This window comes from Branchiostoma floridae, chromosome 4 (assembly GCF_000003815.2).
Source record: "Branchiostoma floridae strain S238N-H82 chromosome 4, Bfl_VNyyK, whole genome shotgun sequence".
NCBI lineage: Eukaryota > Metazoa > Chordata > Leptocardii > Amphioxiformes > Branchiostomatidae > Branchiostoma > Branchiostoma floridae.
Window position 1 is genome coordinate 22832151 of NC_049982.1, and position 20622 is coordinate 22852772.

The 20622-nt window shown below is 40.9% G+C and overlaps 1 protein-coding gene across 1 annotated transcript in view; it reads right to left on the bottom strand.

The window, feature by feature from the left end:
* Positions 1-926: 926 nt before the first annotated feature.
* LOC118414776 (short transient receptor potential channel 3-like) overlaps positions 927-20622 on the bottom strand; it is a 26054-nt gene continuing 6358 nt past the window's right edge. The window contains exons 7-24 of the mRNA XM_035819011.1: positions 20276-20410; positions 19959-20047; positions 12640-12915; positions 12021-12167; positions 11448-11576; positions 10798-10946; positions 9613-9735; positions 9016-9150; positions 8725-8880; positions 7889-8103; positions 7292-7439; positions 6722-6922; positions 6041-6145; positions 5692-5808; positions 5159-5256; positions 4405-4594; positions 3807-3959; positions 927-2955 (exon numbers count right to left, since the gene is read on the bottom strand). Coding sequence (XP_035674904.1) covers positions 2608-2955; positions 3807-3959; positions 4405-4594; positions 5159-5256; positions 5692-5808; positions 6041-6145; positions 6722-6922; positions 7292-7439; positions 7889-8103; positions 8725-8880; positions 9016-9150; positions 9613-9735; positions 10798-10946; positions 11448-11576; positions 12021-12167; positions 12640-12915; positions 19959-20047; positions 20276-20410 — 2914 coding nt within the window. The 3' untranslated portion in view covers positions 927-2607. The remainder of the gene's footprint in view (positions 2956-3806; positions 3960-4404; positions 4595-5158; positions 5257-5691; positions 5809-6040; positions 6146-6721; positions 6923-7291; positions 7440-7888; positions 8104-8724; positions 8881-9015; positions 9151-9612; positions 9736-10797; positions 10947-11447; positions 11577-12020; positions 12168-12639; positions 12916-19958; positions 20048-20275; positions 20411-20622) is intronic.

Sequence of the window (20622 nt, forward strand, 5' to 3'; positions counted from 1 at the left end):
GACGTAGCCTTACTCGAGTACTGGTCGTCTGTCGGATAGATTTGTAATATGTCTGCGACACTGATGCCTTGTTTCTTCAGTAAACGCAAGTAGTGTAGTCTACGCAATGCATTTCGTATCACTGTAGTGACCTGTTTGTTGAAGCTTAGGTTCTTGTCTATGCAGAAACCTAAACCCTTGGCACAGTCAACAAACGGGACTGGTTGGCCTCCTGGAGTGATCATAGGTGGAATTGGAACAGATTTGCTGAAACAGATCTGAAGAAGTAGACTTTTTCCACCGTTCAGGGTCATCCTAATGTCTTCCGCCCAGGAGTTAGGGTGAGAAGACTCTTCCTCCACAGTTGTATCCTGATCAGCTAAGGGCACAGAAATAGTCTTTGACAGAGTAACGTCGTCGGCATATCTAACATTCATGCTGTCGTTATGTACAGTGGTGCGCGTGCTCATAACGAGAAGAAACAGATAGGGAGAAAGAACCCGCATTAGGGTGCGCCAGGAGCTGGTCTCCCCGACTCTCTGCTGGCGGTTCTGTAGGTAGCTGTGGATCCGCCTCTGCATACCAGGGCTGACGTGAATATCAATCAGACGTTGGAGAAGCAGAGCGTAGTCCACGCGGTCGATCGCCTTACTAATGTCAGCGAAGATGGCTCTGACAAGGGTCGGCTTATTTGCGTCCACTGCTGTCAGCCACGTTTGCACCATGCGAACAAGAATCAGGGTCGTTGACGAACCCTCTACACGTGCCTTCTTGGGTTTGACAGACTTCAGAAGACACTTGACGTCCCCAATTGAGTACAAGTCTGGATGTACAGGTGGATAGCAACGTGGGGCACTTTGGCACCATGCCTCAGAGAAATTGGCCAAATATAGCTTTGGTGACGAGGATGCCGTCTCCTTTTTTACCAGAGCACCAAAGTAGTGGGTATCGGCAAAAGGGATCTTGGTCGCCTCATAGAATTTAGATGATGGTGAATCTTCACTGTCTGAACTGGTGTCTTCATCTTCAAATTGGTTATCTGAGTCGGACTCACTATCATCATCACTGCTCGTGATGTCCTGAGGCTCTGCATGAGGGTTTTCCATCAGGTCCCCTACTTCAGTGTCGATCTCATCGCTGTTCATCCAGGATACATCTGCCAGGCTGTCGGCTAGCTGACGGACACAGTTGCCAAGCGACGGCCGGGAGGCCGCCTTAGTTAGCTTGATGTCGGGATTCAACACCGATAGAGTAGACATATGGGACGCTTCGTCTTGTTCAGGTGTCGACACAATTAAGGATTTTAGTATGCTGAAAGTCTCTGAAATGCTTCGAAAATTCGTTTTATTCAACATAGAACAACAACCAGTTTTGTGTTGAAGCACACACGTTGTTGTCAAGAACAACTAAAACTGTTCTGAAATATGTTGCGTTTATTGTTCTAAAACAATGGTGTTCCTGGCATTCTATCTTGTAAAATGGGAGGCCGCCTCAGTCAGCGTGATGTCGGGACTGCACGCAGGTAGGCTACACATCTGGGACGCCTCGTGTTGTGCCAGTCTCAACGCAACGGAGGATTTCAGGATATTGAAAGTCTCCTAAATTCGTGTTGCTGATCGGAGAAGGACAAGTTTGTTTATATCACCGGCAGTTGTCAAGAACAACCATTTAGAAAGACCGACTCTGTTCCAGAATATGTCTTTAACTCCATTGTTGTTTTACAACAATAAGTTTAAATAGCCTTCGTCAGATTTCCGACTTGGCTATGGTCTCTATTCAAATATATTGTTTCACTTTCAACACAATACAGTCCATTGTAAGAAGTATTTTAGATTTAGGTCACTTCAGACAGTAGGACATGTAACGTTAGTAATATCTCATCTTTCAAGTAGTAACAGGATAAGCTAGATGACGTGTAATGACGTTAGATATTTAATGATAAGCGATATATTTATCTAAGTGCCATTTAAATGCGAAAAAAAAACATTGTGTAATAACGTTACATGTACATCTGATATAGCTTTTAGCATATGTTTCGTAAAGAGTATATCTGATATAGCTGTTAGAATATATTTCATAAAGAGTAGTCTGGTTCTATACTCCTTATGGACTAGTCTTATTTGCTAAAGGTACATACATATAGTACATGTTGTAGACAGTTATGCATCATGCATCACCTGTACCAATACTAAGTATAAGATTTAAAGCTATGTGTACATGTATGTTATTCTGCTTTCAAGATTCACACAAAATTTGTGTTATTCTTAGGTATGTCAACCTCTATGAACAATAATTACAGGTTTGCGATATATAGCAAAACCTGTCAATTGGTAATTTTTTTTATTAGCACATAATACTATAGGGCAAATACACACTACATCACCTCTTCTTAACTTCTAAGCTTATAATCTGTCATGCCAAAAATCAAGACCAAGACAACAGATGCAAAACTGGGAAGTGTGGTTGCAATACCATAGAAAGATGCCAAAAGTCCCATAATTGATCATTACCTTTGTACATTAGAACCCAACCCTAGCCGCTTAAGCTATGCTTGTCACTGATGTCTGTACAAACACAAACACAGATACGGACACTGCACACACGCCCAACACAATATCCCGTACAATATCACTTATGTCTAGGTTTGATTTGGTTCAAACGCTGCTGTACTTGTGTCTGTAAAGCCGAGATTCTGTCTTCTAGCTTCAGCATTTCCTTGTTGTCTGCCATCCCTGCCTTGATGACCTCCTTAGTCACCAAGCTGAGGTCCTTCTGAAGATTCTGTAACCTTGTGGTCATCTTGTCCTGGATGCTGGACATCTGGTTGACTCCTGACGTGTCAGTCGGCAGCATGAACTCTTTACGGATAACGGCATAAATTTCCTCAGCTGTGGATGGCTGGCTGGCATCAAATGTTTCAAAAGATGGGAGATTGAGGTTGTTTCTGAGCTCAAATGATGTACTGTCAGTTTGATCCTGTATTGTTGAAATTTGAAGAACTCAATGTTAGGTTTTAAAGATCTATACTAATGCTACGGTCATAAGTAGAAAACGGGGCTACACCAGGTAGTTAACTATTCTTAAGACATCTGGCATTACTAGTGCTAACAATCAGTTTTAAACTGAATTGTGGAGTGTGTTGTATTCTATAACAGACCAGATTTCCAGGCATATGATATTAGCTGGCTTTAACTTGTCACACCTAAGCCATGCAAATCTAATCTTTTATTCAGTTTTATGCAGTGCATCAGTGACAACACTCACTGAATGCTTGGAAGCAAATTATGTTGTGTACGACAGAACATGTCAGGCCTTAGAATTTTGAAGAAAAAACACACACACACAGTGCTACCTGTTACTTATGATAATGGTATTGATGAGGGACTTGTAATGCATTTTCTGCAAAAGGGCATACTTTCAATGGGCATCAAAATGATAGTTTTTACGGAGAAACTGATTTGCCTCAAACAATGCTACACTTGGATGACTTCTTTTTTCCAAGGGCAGGGCATCCCATTTTCACTGGCCGAATAGTGGAAAGTACAAGATTACATTTCCTTGCCAAGTTGGCAGTTTCACTTGCCTAGGCAATTGGGCAATTGGACTTGTCCAACCTTGGAATGTAGCAGAGGCACAATCAAAGTGTTCACTTGGAAATTGCAACGTTAGTGTTCCTTTTGGTTTGTTTATTCAGATCTCCATTAGAATGAACAATTTGTGTAGTAAAAATTCTAATACTCTGATGTTTCTTCCAGTTAAAACAACCCAGGCCTGTGAAAGTATTAACTAATGTATGGTACTGTAAACAAAGGAGTGGACATCTTCACCTCTCCACTGAACCGTCTAACAAGTTGGACTGCTGACGTCACCAACGTTTGCAGCCCCATCAGCAGGTTCAAGGGCACGGGAAGGTCATCGTATCCACGGAACTCCATCACCAACTCCGCACGTGCAAAGTTCCAATCCACACTGGCACTTTCCTAAATGTTAGGAATCAAGGAAGACGTTTCAAGGGTACCCAAAAACTTTTTGGTCTCCAATATGCAACCCTTATCTAAAATATATCATGTCACTCAAGTCAACTTCAAAATATTCATATTTGGAACCAACATTTAAATAAAATGATTTTCCTATCTATAGCAATATTTTGATTCATGAATGCATTGAAGGTTGACAATCAACTAGCAGCTTTATTTTAGGGTCAAAGATTTACTAACTTATATCTTGATTTCAGCTTTGTCCTGCCTCTTACTACATGATGTAATTGAACATCACAAGGTGCCCGTGCTACTTTATCAGGAACCATGGTGACAGCAGTCTGGTTCAGGTTATTGGCCTTATAATTATTTGTTTGGAATTGAAGAGGAGGAAACAGAGCAAAGACGATATGCTTCCCTTCTATGACAGTAAACAAGCAAAAAGTACCCTGATGGTATTATAGGTGTCGCTCATCCTGGCAGTGAGCATGCTGAGTAGAACAATGACAGCGATCAGCAGGTACAGCATGACGAGTGACTGGCCCATGTAGTTGGCGGGCAGGAAGCTGGTCCTGAAGTTGTCGATGTCAGACAGGCCAAACAGGGCCCAGAACAGCTCAGGGAGGGCAGAGGATATCCTGGAGGGGACAAATATCTTTTAAAAGACACTTGGGGGCCCAAACCTCCAGTCCTAGTCTATCATTCAATAATCACGACCATACTGTACGGAACACACAAAAAAAAACAAGTTCTGCTACAGTACCGTGAAAAGCCGCTTGGAGGCCCATTATTGAACTTGACCTTCATTTTAACGGCAACTACCCGCTTTCAACCAGATCTAATAATTCCACATCATGATCATCATTTAGCATTCTTCGCACAAGAAAAAAATGTAATTATAATACATTTGATTGATGCCTTTTCCTATGAATATGATTTTCTCATTCTTTTCATCAGCTGTAATACATAAAAATTCAGACCTTGAAAAAAACCTGTAGTCCTCATCAAAACATCAGTTGCTAATCTTCAAGTCACAGCACTATACTCTGATACCCCTCTATTCCAACTCACTTCTATGATGCCCCTGATAATGTTCTGACACCCTAACCCTAACTCTAACTCTAGCCCAGGCCTATAAACCATTAACATTGACACAGCCCCCCCCCCCCCAGCCCCACACATACAAAAATGTCCTTTCTCACCCCTGTACCACGTGAGGCACCCCAGCTGGTAGGGTGGTGTCCACAGCGGAGGCCTTCTCTGTGATGTTCACACCTGCCAACACTGCTGTGGAGTACACCTGAGGAACACACACCACTGTCATGTATGTACTGGCTAAGTAGTATTGTAGAACAATGTAATATCCTGTATGATAATGATCATAATTTGCTGTTAGGGTGCCTAACACAGGAGTAGACAGCAGTTTGCTCGTCTTTAAACTAGCCTCCGTAGCAGGCTCTTTAGTGTTTTTTAAAACTCATAGTACACTTTTGATGGCCATATCTTTTTGTGCCGTCATTTGTGTTAGGCTGGAGACACAAGCAACCCAGTACAAAAAGAAACAGCCAGCAAAAGTATTATGAACCTCCCCAAAACAAAAAAGGCCCAGAGTTAAATCTTTAATAGTTTACACTAGAGGCTCTGATCAATAAGAATTGCAGATTTAAGAAAAGAACAAGGATCAAAGACTTGAAGATTAAGAATGATCATGACAAAGACTTGACATCTCCCTTACCTCCACCACCCCACAGCTGAAGGCGACCAGTACAACCATCAGTACGATCAGCACCAGGATGACATCCTTGATCATCTTGATGAACGACAGTTGAAGGGGACCAAATGTCTCATGTACCTGTAGGATAGAGCAAGCAAAACTGGATTAGCTTTGCCACACCAATCTATCTTCTAATCTTCACCTCCATGAAAACTATAATACTTGTCTTCAGTCTGTTTGTTTGCTTGCTTGTCTTAGTGTGTGTTTAGGTTTGTTCCAACTTTGCCAGGACATCTATATGCAGAACACATCTAACCTTTGCTAGATGGGGAACAACAGACGGTAAACCAGAAATCTGTGGTGTATTTACCTGGACATAGTAGGTGAGTCTCATGAAGGCGATTATGGTAACCAGAGCTGTGCAGATCTCAGCCACAATCTGGAGATCCACTGCTACTGTCGCATCACCTATCATCTGCAGTCATGTCAGACGGGAGTGAACGTTAGTTGACATGTTCAAAATGGCAGTAAATAACAGTTTAATACCTGCCTGGTCACCTATACTGCTTTTGTTGATGATATACCGTTTACATCAGTAGTGTCCCTGTAGTGTCTATACCCCAGTAGTGTCCAAACCTCCAGTAGTGTCCATACCCCCAGTAGTGTCTATAACCCCAGTAGTGTCTGTACCCCCAATATTGTCCATACCCCTATTAGTGTCCACACACCCAGTAGTGTCCATACCCCCAGTAGTGTGTGTCTGTACCCCCAGTAGTGTCCGTAGCCCCAATAGTGGCAGTGTTTCCTCAGTAGTGTCCATACTCCCAATAGTGTGCATACTCCCAATAGTGTCCATACACCCAATGGTGTCCATACTCCCAGCAGTGTCTGTAATGTTTGTAATGTCGGTAACGCTATAGTTTTTGTACCCAATAATCTCTTGTGCTCTATTGAGTCTTTCTTCCTGTAGTGTCTGTATCCCCTGAAGTAAGCTTTCATGTGAAGTCAAGCACTGTGTTCTGTGATTCATCGACAGTGTTTGACCCCTGACCTGTCGAGTGAACTCCACCAGGACCTGGCAGAATGTGATGGTGATGAGCAGGAGGAACATGACCAGGTCCACAGAGTTGGCAGAGTTGGTGATGTACAGGAGGAAGCTGGGAGCCTCCACCATCTGTTTGGCCTCCTGCAGCAGCTGTCCTGCCAGCCAGAGGGTCAGTATGTAGTCCACCACTTCTAGGGGGGCATTCACCTGTGCAACACCATGGTAGCACTTCTCAGTTTAGCAATTATACTGGTGCATGTTAGGACATTTGCATAAATGAACAGTATTAGGATGTTCCATCAAGCTTCTGAGGTCTCATCAGTGGATATACTCATACAGTAAGCAAGAACCTTGATTCCATGTTGCCTGAGGTACGGCCTGACAGGGTGTAGGATCGTCCGATCGCTGTTCAAATTTTTGACAGTGACACTCCAAGCTAGTGACTTCCAATCGTTTGAATCAAAGTATAGAGCGCTGGACCGTACTGTAAAATTTGGACCAGTTGGAACACCAATATTGAACATAAATATGGCCTGGTTATGATTTTACTATCAAAACAACAGAAAGTGTTCCCACCTGGAAGGGTCTCCCACACTGGATGACCAGGATACAGATGAACACCAGATACGACATCAGGTTGGCCCAGAACTTAATGAGCGCACTATGTCGACAGTCCACAAAAATGAAACTGAAATATCTGTGAAAGTTGTCTCTCCATTTGCATCTGTTACGGAATGGAAAAACAAATTGTAAACTGTCTACATCTATAACAAGAGGAATTTGCAGTGTTCTATGGTTGCAGGTGAACCAAAGGTAATGTAACAATGGAAGAAAAAGAAGATTTTCAGTACTTCAGTTAGATTTAGAATTAAAAATAAGGGTCTCCCCAAACAAGGACCTAGGGCTTTCCACATCACAAAAGGTGAAATTGAACAGAGGTATTCTTGACTATCAGAATGAAAGCTCATCTGTGTTAGTAAATTCCATATTGCAAAAGTTTAAACTTTGTTCCAACACAAAGAAGGAACAGTATTCTTGACTAGTTTTGTAGATTGTAAACCTTGCCTTGTGAATGCCCTGTAACATTTCTTTACAACATTGTCACTGTACTTTCACAAAAATATTTTTTTTTATAAAAAAGATTAAAACTAAAATCGTGAGTCCCTCTGTCACCTGTAACAGCCTGTTCCTTCCTCTTCATTACCACATGCAGTACAGGTCCCACAGATGTACAGGAGACCGTACCCCAGGCCTGCCAGTGGCAGGAGGATCAGGGAGGAGATGTAGATAAGGACCAGCAGCCACGCAGGTTTGGACTGGACAATAGGGAGGAGTCTGTCGTACCACAGCTCACGTAGCAAGCGCTGGACGAAGGTGGTGGCCATAAACTGCGGAATACATCAGTACAACATGTAATGAGTACCCTACATAATCTGTAAGCCACATAAGTACTGATTTGATATTATGAATGACAGTGCCGCTAGACATTCCAAAACTGATGGAAGAAGAAATGAAGATGGACAATAAAAAATGCCTGAATTGTGAAACCTAAGTACCACAGCCTATGAAGCAACAGCTGAACAAAGGTGGTCAACTGTACACATCGATATAGACGTTGTAGAACAGTAGTTGGTACACTCTTTAGGCCACACTGACGTAATATTATGGATGGCATGCTCTGGACATCCTACAATTGATGGGGTGGGTAAAAAAGAAACATAGGCAATAAAAATGAGGACATTAAATTGTAGAAACTAAATGACCTTAAAGGTTGAGTTTGAAGAAGAATCATTATGTTTGTGTGCCCTACTAACAGCAATTCTAACTTTTAAAATCATTCAGAGACTTTTACTGTGACTGTGAAATCTTTTATTTTATGTGCCTTGTGTCAGAAACATATTTGCTCATTTTCTTTTTTTTAAACAATTCTACAACTTATGACCCTGTTGAAAATCTTATTCATACATACATACACACATAATCTATGTTTTAATTGGATGTCACAGTACCTGTTTGTGCTTCTTGGTAAAAGCGAGTCTGAAGATGTGAGCGTTGTTCTCCATCAGGATGACCCTGGCCTGGTCCATGCTGTAACACTCCTCCAGCAGGGCTGCAGCCAGGGACTCACACTGACCGGCAAGGTCCTTGTAGTCAGGTCGGATGTCCTGTGGATCGTACAAAAACTTTGCTTCAGCCATCATCAGACTGTACAGACAAACAAATTAGCCAGTGGCCACATCAACACCATCAATACAAAATTGCAATTGCCAGACAACAGAGGTTAGTGAATAAGAAAACACCTGTTTCACATGTGACAGTTCCTTGAACACATCCCGTAAGTGCAAGGCTGTGAGGATGGGGGAGGGAGTTGCCAGGATGACTTGGGTCTCACACAGCATCTTTGCCGCCTGCAAGTCGTTTGCAACCTGATGGTCCTACAGAAGAAGACATTTGAAGACTGTATATTTTGTCCACAGAGGAATGATTTTTGGCAGGTCACGAATCAGAAAAAACTAGCTTTCTCCTTGGTGCTGAAACTGTGGCTATATTTAATTTGAGTGCATTTTCTTTGCCGGAAGCGTTTTTGCTTATATTATCATAAATGAATGAATGAACCTTATTGCACAACATTTGTACATGGTACAATTGTAAGGCAACAGCAACAAGTCAATTAATACAATGACACTCGTCTAAGTAATGCAGTAAAGAGCACCTAATGTATCCGTGATCAGTGCTTACATATCATGAGCCATACAGGAAGGGGTGGTCCAGAGTCTTTATAAGCATCTCCATTCAGCTTTCTCCTTGGTCCTGAAACTGCAGCTGTTTTTCATTTGAGTTTTTTTTTTTTTGCCAGGAACATTTTTGTTGATAGAGCATACATGATCAGTGCTTACGTATCGTGAGCCATACAGGAAGGGTCGGTACAGAGTCTCGATGGGCGTCTCCATGTTGTCACCCACCCGGATGGTTGGGTCTGCTCCTGCCAGCATCAGGTCCCGCATCACCTCTGGTCTGCCCTGGAGGGACAGAAGGGATCACACATTCATATCATGGTAAAGACTGGCTTAAACATGAAAACAATGCATCACTGTGTTCACACTTCAGCCAATTCTTGAGATTTTGTTCAAAATCAGATTTCAAAAAATGTGTGTCTGTTTGCATCTCTCTCTCCCTCCCTCCTTCTGTATCTGTGTCTGTTCTAAAAGAATAGTGTGTGATCATTTCTAACCATTACTGGTAATGTTATGGATCTACACAAATGTGTGCATTTCAGGTAAAACGGTCTTCTATTGCAAATCATAGAGAATGTTAGATGCTTTGAAGTACTTGACAGTAATTTGATCATCATTTTTTCTAATGCCACTCCATTGCGTAGCTATCTCGTGTAAGGTTTATGGATTTCTTTTTTATCTTGAGAAATAGGATGCAAATTTCTTACTGTGATGGAGTAAAACTAACTTTTTTTCATTTCATTTAGGACTATAACATTTGTAAAGCCTACAGGTGCTAGAAATTCTCTTTTATCACAAGCGTTAGGAAAAACATTTTTCCACAAAACTTTTTGCAACACCTTTCCAAGTTGAATATATCAATGTCTTGAACATTGGCTTAATGAACAATAAATGGACTGCAAAGGCCAATAGTTTTAGACACAAATATTACACATCACAAAAACTTTTAAAACTCTTGACCTTTTATTGACCATTTATAATCTAATAATTCCTTGACAAAAAAACACCATGTAGTTGTTCTGGGTACTGCTACTGTAACAGTAGTGTGACAAAAGTTACAGAAAGTAGACAAGACGCAATTTTTAGTTGTTTAACTTTATAACAAACTTTTTCTATTGTAGTCCATTCTAAGCTGCGGATGTTACACTTTCTTAAATGAGAATGTTACAGACTTTTCTTGGCTCTCTATTTGTCCATACACTCACCAACTGCTTAATTTGTCATTTTTCTTCTTAATATCTAATAAGCTGCACCCATGTACTAATGTGCAGTATATAATATACATGTTAGCAAGACTTTTCACACAAAGGACACTACACAACAAGCCCCTCCCAAATCTTCAGGCACCTCTTCGGCTGTCTTGTGCAGTGGTGTAAGGCCCTCCTCGGGTATGCTGTTGATGGCAGCTGCTCCGCCAGGGGTTGAGGTCAGGGCTGCAAACATCTCTGCAGAGTTACTGTGACCCTTACTCAACACTAGCTGGTACGGTGTGTTCCCTATGGCAAGAAAACACAACATGGAGTAGTTAATAAATTTGAGAATTCTCCTATTACACAATCATTTTTGATATGCTGTTGATCCTCAAAAAATGCTGTACTCTGGAAATCTTTGTCTGTATCTTTGATAGCAACAACATCATCGTACAAATTATTGCTTTAAGACTTTTATTCAGAGAAGAGCGAGATGAAGTGAGGGGGACAGGTCGAACAGAGTTAACTCACAGGACAGAGGCCCCTGCCAGCCTGCCATCAAGACAACACATCTTTGTGTAAGTTTGTCTAACCTTCGCAAGATGGTGAGTGAGTGAGAGAGTGAGTGAGTGTGAGTGAGTGAGTGAGTGAGTGAGTGAGTGAGTGTGAGTGAGTGAGTGAGAGAGAGAGAGTGTGTGAGTGAGTGAGTGAGTGTTAGCATTTCTTCAGCTTCTTCTGATACATATATGATAATGGTATATCAGCAATGTTGAGCATGATTAAAAAAAACAATGCTGTCATCTTTACCTTCCTTGTCTACTTTGCTTGGGTCTGCACCATGTGACATCAGCAGCTTTACTGCACTGCAGTTCCCCATCCGAGCTGCTAGGTGGAGTGGGGTACATTTCTCCTTGTCAGGTTGGTCCATGTTTGCACCTGTTTGTAATGTCAGACAGTAAAAGTCATGTTACCCCGGATTTGCCAATGTTTTTTATATTTACTGATGATGATCTTGTTTATTGCAAAATGGGCTAAATGCAGTAGTTATACCATTACATGATACAATACCATTACATGTACTGTTGATAGTGAACTAGGAAAGAGACAAAACAATTGAGTAAAATCTATGCTAACTCTAAAATCTATTGTTTACATGTTACATGTATCACTCACGCAACTGGATATGATTTTAGAAACAGTCAGATGTTTCATGTAGAATCCACTACCTTTCGTCGACGACATGATTGGATTCTACCTGAAACGTCTGACCGTTTCCAAAGCCACATCCAGTTGCTTGAATAATTGCTATTTGGTGTATCTTATTACCTAGATGTCTAACCTCATCGAACTATCTTAGTAATAGAAGTCTTTTCTATTCACCTGCTTCTAAAAGTGATTCTATGATAGCCTCGACATGTTCCCCTGTAGCCCAGAGAGCAGCCTCGTGAAGCGGAGTCCTCCCCATGGCATCTGTGATGGTGACGTCTGCTCCTACAGTCACCAAGGCCTCCACTATGGGCACGTTACCTTAGCACAGCAAAAATAACAGCAAATTTGTCAGTCACAACTCACAAGGCATACTAGGAAAAGAAAACAAAGCTATTTGTCACATTACTCACTCTCATTGATGTGCAGAAAGGTCACATACTTGTTACAATGTGGGAAATTTCAGCTTTAGAGACTTTCACCCAGGAGCCAAACTATAGGATAAATGCACTTTTTATCCTTTTTAATAAAGCTTAATGTCTGCTATGAATTCTGAAACTTTTGTGGTGGTTCTATTTCACCTTTTTGTGGTGACCTCTACTTCACCACATCTTAAATACATTACTACAGAAACTGGACCAAAATTTGCTATTTGCAGTTCACAAAAATGTTCATTTCTTTCCTACTGTGAAAGAAACCACCGTAGCAGTGAATTCAGTTGAAGTATATTACTTTATTTGGTGGTCTAGCATACAACTGTTAACACTAAAGGCATGTAGGTCTTAAGAGTTACCTGTCTGACAAGCCTCGTGTAATGGCGTGTCTCCCTCCTTATCCTGCCTGTTGATATCACTACTGGCCACATACGGTAGCAGAATGTTCAACATCTTCAGGTCTGAGCTGTGTCTCTTCTCAGCCACCAGGTGCAGAGCTGTCAATCCTTCTTTGGTTGCTAGGCGATGGTCCGCCTGATTGGTCAGGAGGTGCTTGGTGATTGCTGTGTGTCCATTGGTGATGGCATAGTGCAGGGGCGTGTAGGATCGCTTGTCTGCCAGGTTTATATCAGCACCTGAAGAAAAGCATGAGAAGCAGGCAACTCAGCAATGATAGCTGTAAGAATGGCTCTGGTTATACATCAACCTGTATGCATCAACTTTTAAATACATTTAACATGTTATAATACACAACCAGCTAGAGGTGAACAGCCGTCTGTCCAATATTTATATTTCAGCCATACATAGTATGGTGAAATATATTGTTATATTTCAGCCATACATAGTATGGTGAAATATATTGTTATATTTCAGCCATACATAGTATGGTGAAATATATTGTATTTCGTAATGTTTCTTCTTTCTTTCTTCTTTCTCCTGTCAAATCTTCAAAGTGATTCATCTCCGCCGTTCCTGGACCGAATGACCTGAAATTTGGCACAGGGGTAGAATGGGCCAATACCTTGACGACTTTTTCTCAGTTTTTTCATATCTGCCTCTTAAATGATTTTATTGAGGTTTCAAGGTCATGTTTTGACCAAAATAAAATATATTGTCCCCCTGTACCCTGGTCTTACAATGGAATGGCCTGAAATTTGGTGTAGATAGGCATTAGATAGTTGGTAAAATGATCCAAGTAAAAGTTTTGACATAAACTACTTTAAAATAATTAATTTTGGCACTTTTCTGAGGGGTAACTTGTTTTCTTTTGGCCTCCTGGCGTGACCTTCCGTGACCCTGCACGGAGTCCACACCTGTGCGCGAAGAGCGAAGGCTAATTAATATTCATAAGCGGGGCCCCACGATTCCGTATGCCTATATACTGCAGTGTTCCCGCCAGAATTTTTTTCAGGGGCCGCCGAAGAACGCCGAAGGCCCCGGCCCGGCAGGGTCCAGGGGCAGAGCCCCGTTGGGGGTCCCAGGGGGGCGAAGCCCGCCTGAAACTCTTCTGGGCTACAGGTGACAGGTGTCAGTCTGCTAATTAATTGAATTGTACCGCCAGCCAATCAGCGAAGAGAAAGGAACACTTCGTCGGCAATGACGCAACATTTGATTGTCATGTTTATATGTAGACGGAACCATTCATATTTGAGAGGATTTTGTAATTTATGTTACTCCATAAAAGGTTACCTCAAAGAAAATAGGAATATAATATGTGACCATTATTTTGAAAACAGCAATTACAAATATACACAAAATATATATACGGAAAGAAACTTTTAGGTTTGAGATCTTTATGCAGACCTTCTTGAAGATTCCACCCCGGACTCGTCCATTTTTACCTTTGCCAGAATGGCTAAGGTTATGTTTTGGGCTTGTGAGTCTGTGTGTCTGTGTGTCTGTCTGTGTGTTAACAGCATAACTCAAGAAGTCTTGGATGGATCCCGATAATATTTGGTATGTGGGTAGGGGTCGGGAAAACGAAGGTCAAGTTCGATAATGGGTCCCCTAGCGGCTTGCTAAGGTACTGCAGCAGAACCTCAATTTTTGATATCTCCTGTTCTGGACATGCTGCGATCATGATTTTTGAGTGGTAGATAGCCCTTGAGGCAGAGAGTAAGTGCTGTGAGTTTGGGCCCCCTAGCGGCTTTCTTGGAATTGCAGGCGCCGGTTTCCTTTCAAACTTTGGACGAGAATAACTCTACAACGTGTTGACGGATCGTCATGATTTTTGGTATGTAGCTAGAATGAGTGATGACTTACATAATGGTTTACTAATTATGCAAATCAAGAGCTAATTTGCATAATTAATTAGGAAAATTTATAAATCCACTGCATTCCATGATAGGACTTTCAAGCTTGTCACATATGTAGCTGGGAAGGAGAGAAATGTTGATAGATATCAATTATGCAAATCGTGGCTCATTTGCATAATTAATGAGAAAATATGAACATGTTGACGGATCATCATGTTTTTTGGTATGTAGGTAGCGTAAGTGAAGACCTACATAATGAGATACCAATTATGCAAATCAACAGCTAATTTGCATAATTAATGAGGGTATTTTATAAATTCACTACATTCCATGATAGGACTTTAAAACTTGTCACATATGTAGCTGAGAAAGAGAGAAATGTCAATACATATTTATCATGCAAATGATCTCATTTGCATAATTAATGAGAAAATATGAACGTGTTGACGGATCGTCATGATTTTTGGCATGTATATAGCCTAAGTGAAGACTTATATAATGTGATACTTATTATGCAAATTAACAGCTAATTTGCATAATTGATTAGGAAAAGTTCATAAATCCACTGCATTCCATTATAGTACTTTCATCAAAGTTGTCACATATGTAACTGAGAAAGAGGGAAGAGCGTAAGAGGTGTATTTAAAGACTTTGAAAGAGAATAAGTCAAGAATGGATCAAAGGATCATCATCATTTTCGGGATGATGATAGCTTCAGTAACGTTTGATGCAATTTGATATCAATTAATTGTAACTTGGGATCTAGTTTGCATAATCAATGCCGAAATTTTATAAACCAACTCTAAGCATATAATTATAAAGAAAATGAAATGAGTAACGCATTTGTCTACAGACATCATTCTACATAACAAACCTGGTTTATTTGGCAAAGGTATGTATTCGTGGAACTCTAGTTAATTTTACATTTACGTCACAGACTCCCGCAGCAACTGCATTTAGTCTGCAGTTTTCTGCGCATTTTACGTCAGCTTCTACCCAGTTTCGGTTGTCATCGGTAGCAGAACATCTTTAGGTGAGAAATGGCTAGCCTTACATTGTTCACTCAGTTGTTAAATGTACATTGAAAGGTGTTTTCGTTTGTGAAATTCGTCAAAACAACGTTGTATGAGAACTGTGGAACGCTGGTACCGCAGGCAAGTGCTGACAAGCCACTGCTGTCGTTGTGTATCTCCGTTTGTTGTCAAAAACATGCATGAACTGATAACGCTATAATTACGGCTGGATACCAGGCTAGGCAAAAGATACTTCCACACGAGATGTCATGGTGTTTTCTGCATCATTTCTGTTTTTTGACGGTAACTAGTTATCTTTATTTTGATCGTGACGACGTCCACATACTAGTATTTTTCTGTGGGGAGGGGGGGGTCAAATATATTATGCTGCTTATTGTGTAACAGTGGGGTTTAAGCGCTGCCAAACTGACCACGTCAGTTGCTCTAGAGCTTTTGGTGTTGTGGTTTGCACGTTCGATTTGTAATCCGCCGACCCGGGGTCGATCCCCGTTATCGGCATGTTTGTTTCTTTCTGTTTTTTAATTTATAATTTTGTTAATATTAATATTAATTCATCCTTTGGACTGTGATTTGTGTAGATGTTATACCAAATGTCACTCGTTTGACTTCTATATGATGGCTTTAATTTCATTCATGTCAATCCTTTTTGATCCTTGATGTCGGCCTTGGTAGTAGTTCATTTCGATAAGGTACTGTTAGAATGTTCAATTTTTGCGCAGGAGTGATTTGGAACAGTTCAATTTTGCATGGGAACGGGTATGGCTGAAATATGCTGTATTTGCTCTCAAGCAAATATCGGCCTTTCTAGTATTCGTAATGTTTCTTTCTTTCTTTCTCCTGTCAAATCTTCAAAGTGATTCATCTCCGCCGTTCCTGGACCGAATGACCTGAAATTTGGCACAGGGGTAGAATGGGCCAATACCTTGATGCTTTTTCTCAGTTTTTTCATATCTGCCTCTAAAATGATTTTATTGAGATTTTTTTGTCAATTTTAGACCAAAACTGTATATTTTGGCCCCTGTACCCTGGTATTACAACCAAATGAGCTGAAATTTGACAGAGATGTGCCTTGATAATGCTCCCATATAAATTCGATAACACTTTTGGTGTAAGGTACAACAAAATGCTTATTTTTGCGATTTTTTGACCAATTTTTGACCAAAAAAGGACACTTTTGGCCCCTGTACCCTGGTATTACAACCAAATGAGCTGAAATTCGACAGAGATGTGCCTTGATAATGCCCCCATATAAATTCAATAACACTTTTGGTGTACAGTGCAACAAAATGCTTATTTTTGCGATTTTTGGCCAATTTTTGACCAAAAAAGGACACTTTTGGCTCCTGTACCCTGGTATTACAATTAAATGACCTGAAATTTGGTATAGATAGGCATTAGATACTTGGTAACAAGATTCAAGTAAAATTTTTGACATAAACAACTTTAAAATGATTAATTTTGGCACTTTTCTGAGGGGAAATTTGTTTTCTTTTGGCCTCCTGACGTGACCTTCCGTGACCCCGCACAGAGCCACACCTGTGCGCGTCAGCCGGAGAGTTAATTGAATCAAAGACCTAGCCAATCAGCGAAGAGGAGGCCAAAGGCTAATTAATATTCATAAGCGGGGGTCCTGATCCCGTATATAGCAGTGTTCCCGCCAAGGGGAGCGAAGCCAGCCTAAGGCTCTCGCATTTTAGACTATTCAGAAGGCTTTATATTGTATCAGTTCTTAGGGGCATATCTATGATAATCGCAGCAGTCACTTAACTTCTCTTCAGGAGTTTAGCGTAACACTATTTCAGGTCAAACCGTCAAAGGCAACTAAAAACAAACTTTAACGTTACTGAGTTCAACAGTACTTATAACTTGTTATCCGAAGTTGAAACGCTAGCGATGGTATTTTTGCTGCGCTGTTAGCTCCGTGCGACTGTTGTTGACGGTCTTATAACGGTATATTTTGCACCCCTGTACCCTGGTATGAGTAACATTTGGTATAGATAGGCATAAGATAGTTGGTAAAATGATCCAAGTAAAATTTTTGGCATAAAGTACTGTAAAAGGCTTAATTACAGCACTTTTTTAGGGGAAATTGGTTTTCTTTCGTTCTCCATGCCATGACCTTTCGAACGTTCACCCCACAGAGCCGACATCTGCACCTGCGTCTAGCCGGCAGGAAGAGTTAATTCAATTAATGGTTCAGCCAATCAGCGAAGAGGAAAGCGAAGGCTAATTAATATTCATAAGCAGGACCACACAATACGTTAACTTGAAGACTCAGGCCGTACAGACTTCTCGCCAGGATTTTTTCAAAGCGTCGGACAGGGGTCCGGGGTCCGCCGAATGTCCCTGGCGGGGTCCAGGGGCAGGGCCACTGTGGGGGGGGGGGACCCAGGTGGGCAAAGCCCCCCCGGAAGCTCTTGCATTTTAGACTATTGAGAAGGCTTCTTTTATCAGTTTTTTAGGGCCATATCTACGATAATCGTAGCAGTCACTTACTTCTCTTCAGCAGTTTGACTTTAAAATATTTCGGGTCAAAGCTTCAAAGACAACTAAAACCTCATAAACAACAAACTTTACTTAGCTCAACAGTATACAAAAATATTGTACGGGTTGCCATCCTTAGTTGAAGCGCTTATTTATAGCGCTAGTATCTTCGCTGCGCCGTTAGCCGCCGTGCGACTTTTGTTGACGGTCTGATATCCCTACGTTGCCGCCTCGCTGATATTCCCACGGACATGTTTCAAGAAAAATACCCAGCAAAAAACGCTGTTCTGCGTCAAATTCTATTCTATAAAACATGTGGGACTCAGTGTTACAGTCTAAATATTTTGTAGAAGCACCGCTGTAGGAAAGAAGGTCCAAGCAATGTAAAACATCACGTAGCATGAAGTTCGCTGTCAACTGGCACACAGCACATGACTGTTTGAAACTCTAAGTCTAATCAACAGCCGTGTTTGATTGATAGCCGGCGGTCCTTTGATGAAGTCGGCAAAAGGTGCGTTAGAAAATCTGCGTTTAGTTTTGATACGTAATTATAAGTTAGACAGTGGCGAGAATGATTATTTTCTCATCAATATTTCTCTTCAGAATTATTTGAACTTAATTGTACATCTAAACAATTGGCTTACCTGTGCAATGTTTATATAATTAATGATCAGTGTACTGAAATCATGTGTAACGTATGGCTCCTAGTCAATAGATCAGCATTTTTCTCTATAGTGACCACCTGTGTTTAGTGGCCACATTTCTATCACTGGACTGGAACTTGCGAAAACTGCTGTATTTTCTCCAGAGCAAATGTATGTGTTCCTAGTGCTGTTGTTGTTTGACATAAACTTTGAACATTCAAATTGTAAGTAACTTTAAACTGCCAGAGTTTCAGCCCAATAAAACACTCTCAGCGCCAGGGTATGAACAGACTGACCAGACAGACGAAAATAAATCCTCGAGCAAGGTTCAATCGTATCTTCCGGGTCTGGCAGGACTGAGTTGTTAAACTAAAATAAGAATAGGCTCGATGGCTGATTGCATACAAAGTAAAACAGTTTAACAGTTTTACAGCTTGAAGAAAACAAACGCTCCTACAGTACCTGCACCTGCTTGATAATTATTAAATCGTATGCCCTACTTGAATAAAAAAAGTTCACTGCAATAATAAATGTACCCACATCACAAGGAGCTTATACTTTTTTAAACTTACACCTAGTTATCGTACTGAAAATTGTTAATGACATTACATGAAGTCATTCAACAATTTTCAGTCATGATGAAAATTTTATGAATGGAAGGTGTGATTATTGTCATTTTCTGAAAAATAGAAGCAAGCTCTGTCTTTACCTGGAATCAATTCACAATACCAGTCCACTTTGGGGGATAATATACTGTTAAGAGGATGTTCCATTTTTGCGCAGGGGTGATTTGGAACAGTCCAATGTTGCGTGGGAAGGGGTATGGCTGAAATATGCTGTATTTGCTCTTAAGCAAATGTCGGCCTTTCTAGTTTACAGTTGTTATAGGCATACCAAAAAGAAAACAGCTAATTTGGCACATTTTTAAGAATCACACTTGCAATGCTAAAAAGAAAATTTTAGTATGAAACATTCAATCTGTTAGATTCCACTTCTATAGGTGTGTGCGTTTGTCCACTTGTCCAAATGTTTCATTCAAGCCTCTTTCATACACCCATCCCATAGCCGTACACGTCTGCTCCTCTTTCAAAATGTCCAGAATGCCAAAACAAAAACTATAAAAAATGCAAACATTTGACAGACATGTAGCTACTCTCTCATAGGTTGAACATGCTATCATTGTACGGTTGCACTACTAATTATGATAAACAGTCGGGAACTTATCCATGATTTCAAGTTTCATCCAAGCCTCTCTCATTACCTGCTCTGATGAGAAGGTCGATCTGCTTGGTTGCCTGCTGGTGCCCCATGATGCACAGGACATGGAGTGAAGATAGTCCATCTTCATTCCTGCAACATAGAAACACTGTATCAACTCCATTCACTCAGACCTCTTCAATGACATTCAGACCTCTGTTGTGACCTTGCTCACCTAAAACAATGAGAAAAACAGAAAACCAAGAAGTGTGTATAAAACTGGTTTACAGATTGTCTGTGGAGTCAAATAGTCAGAACAGAGAGATAGAGATGAGAGAGTTAGAGGAGAGAGAGTCTGAGACACAGGCATGTAAGACTTACAGATCATCAGGGTTGACAGTGGGTTGCTTGAGTGCCCAGGCCAGGTGCCTCAGGTCTCCTGACTGGAGAGCCTTGTTCTTGATGCCCACAGCCTGTCCAGGGTGGGTCAGTTTTTCTGCAGGCTCCTCAGTTACACTGTTACATAAAGGGACAAAATTCTTCACAAGAACAGCTTATATTTGTTGTACACTTTCAAAACAACATAAAGAATATTAATTAACACAGCAGGCAGGTGAAAAAAGGCACTAGGGGGACAAAAATCTGGTAATATTTAGATTCTGTAAACACCTACCCACATAGTTATATCATGACAATTTATGCAGGCCTTCTTGAGTTATTATGTTCAC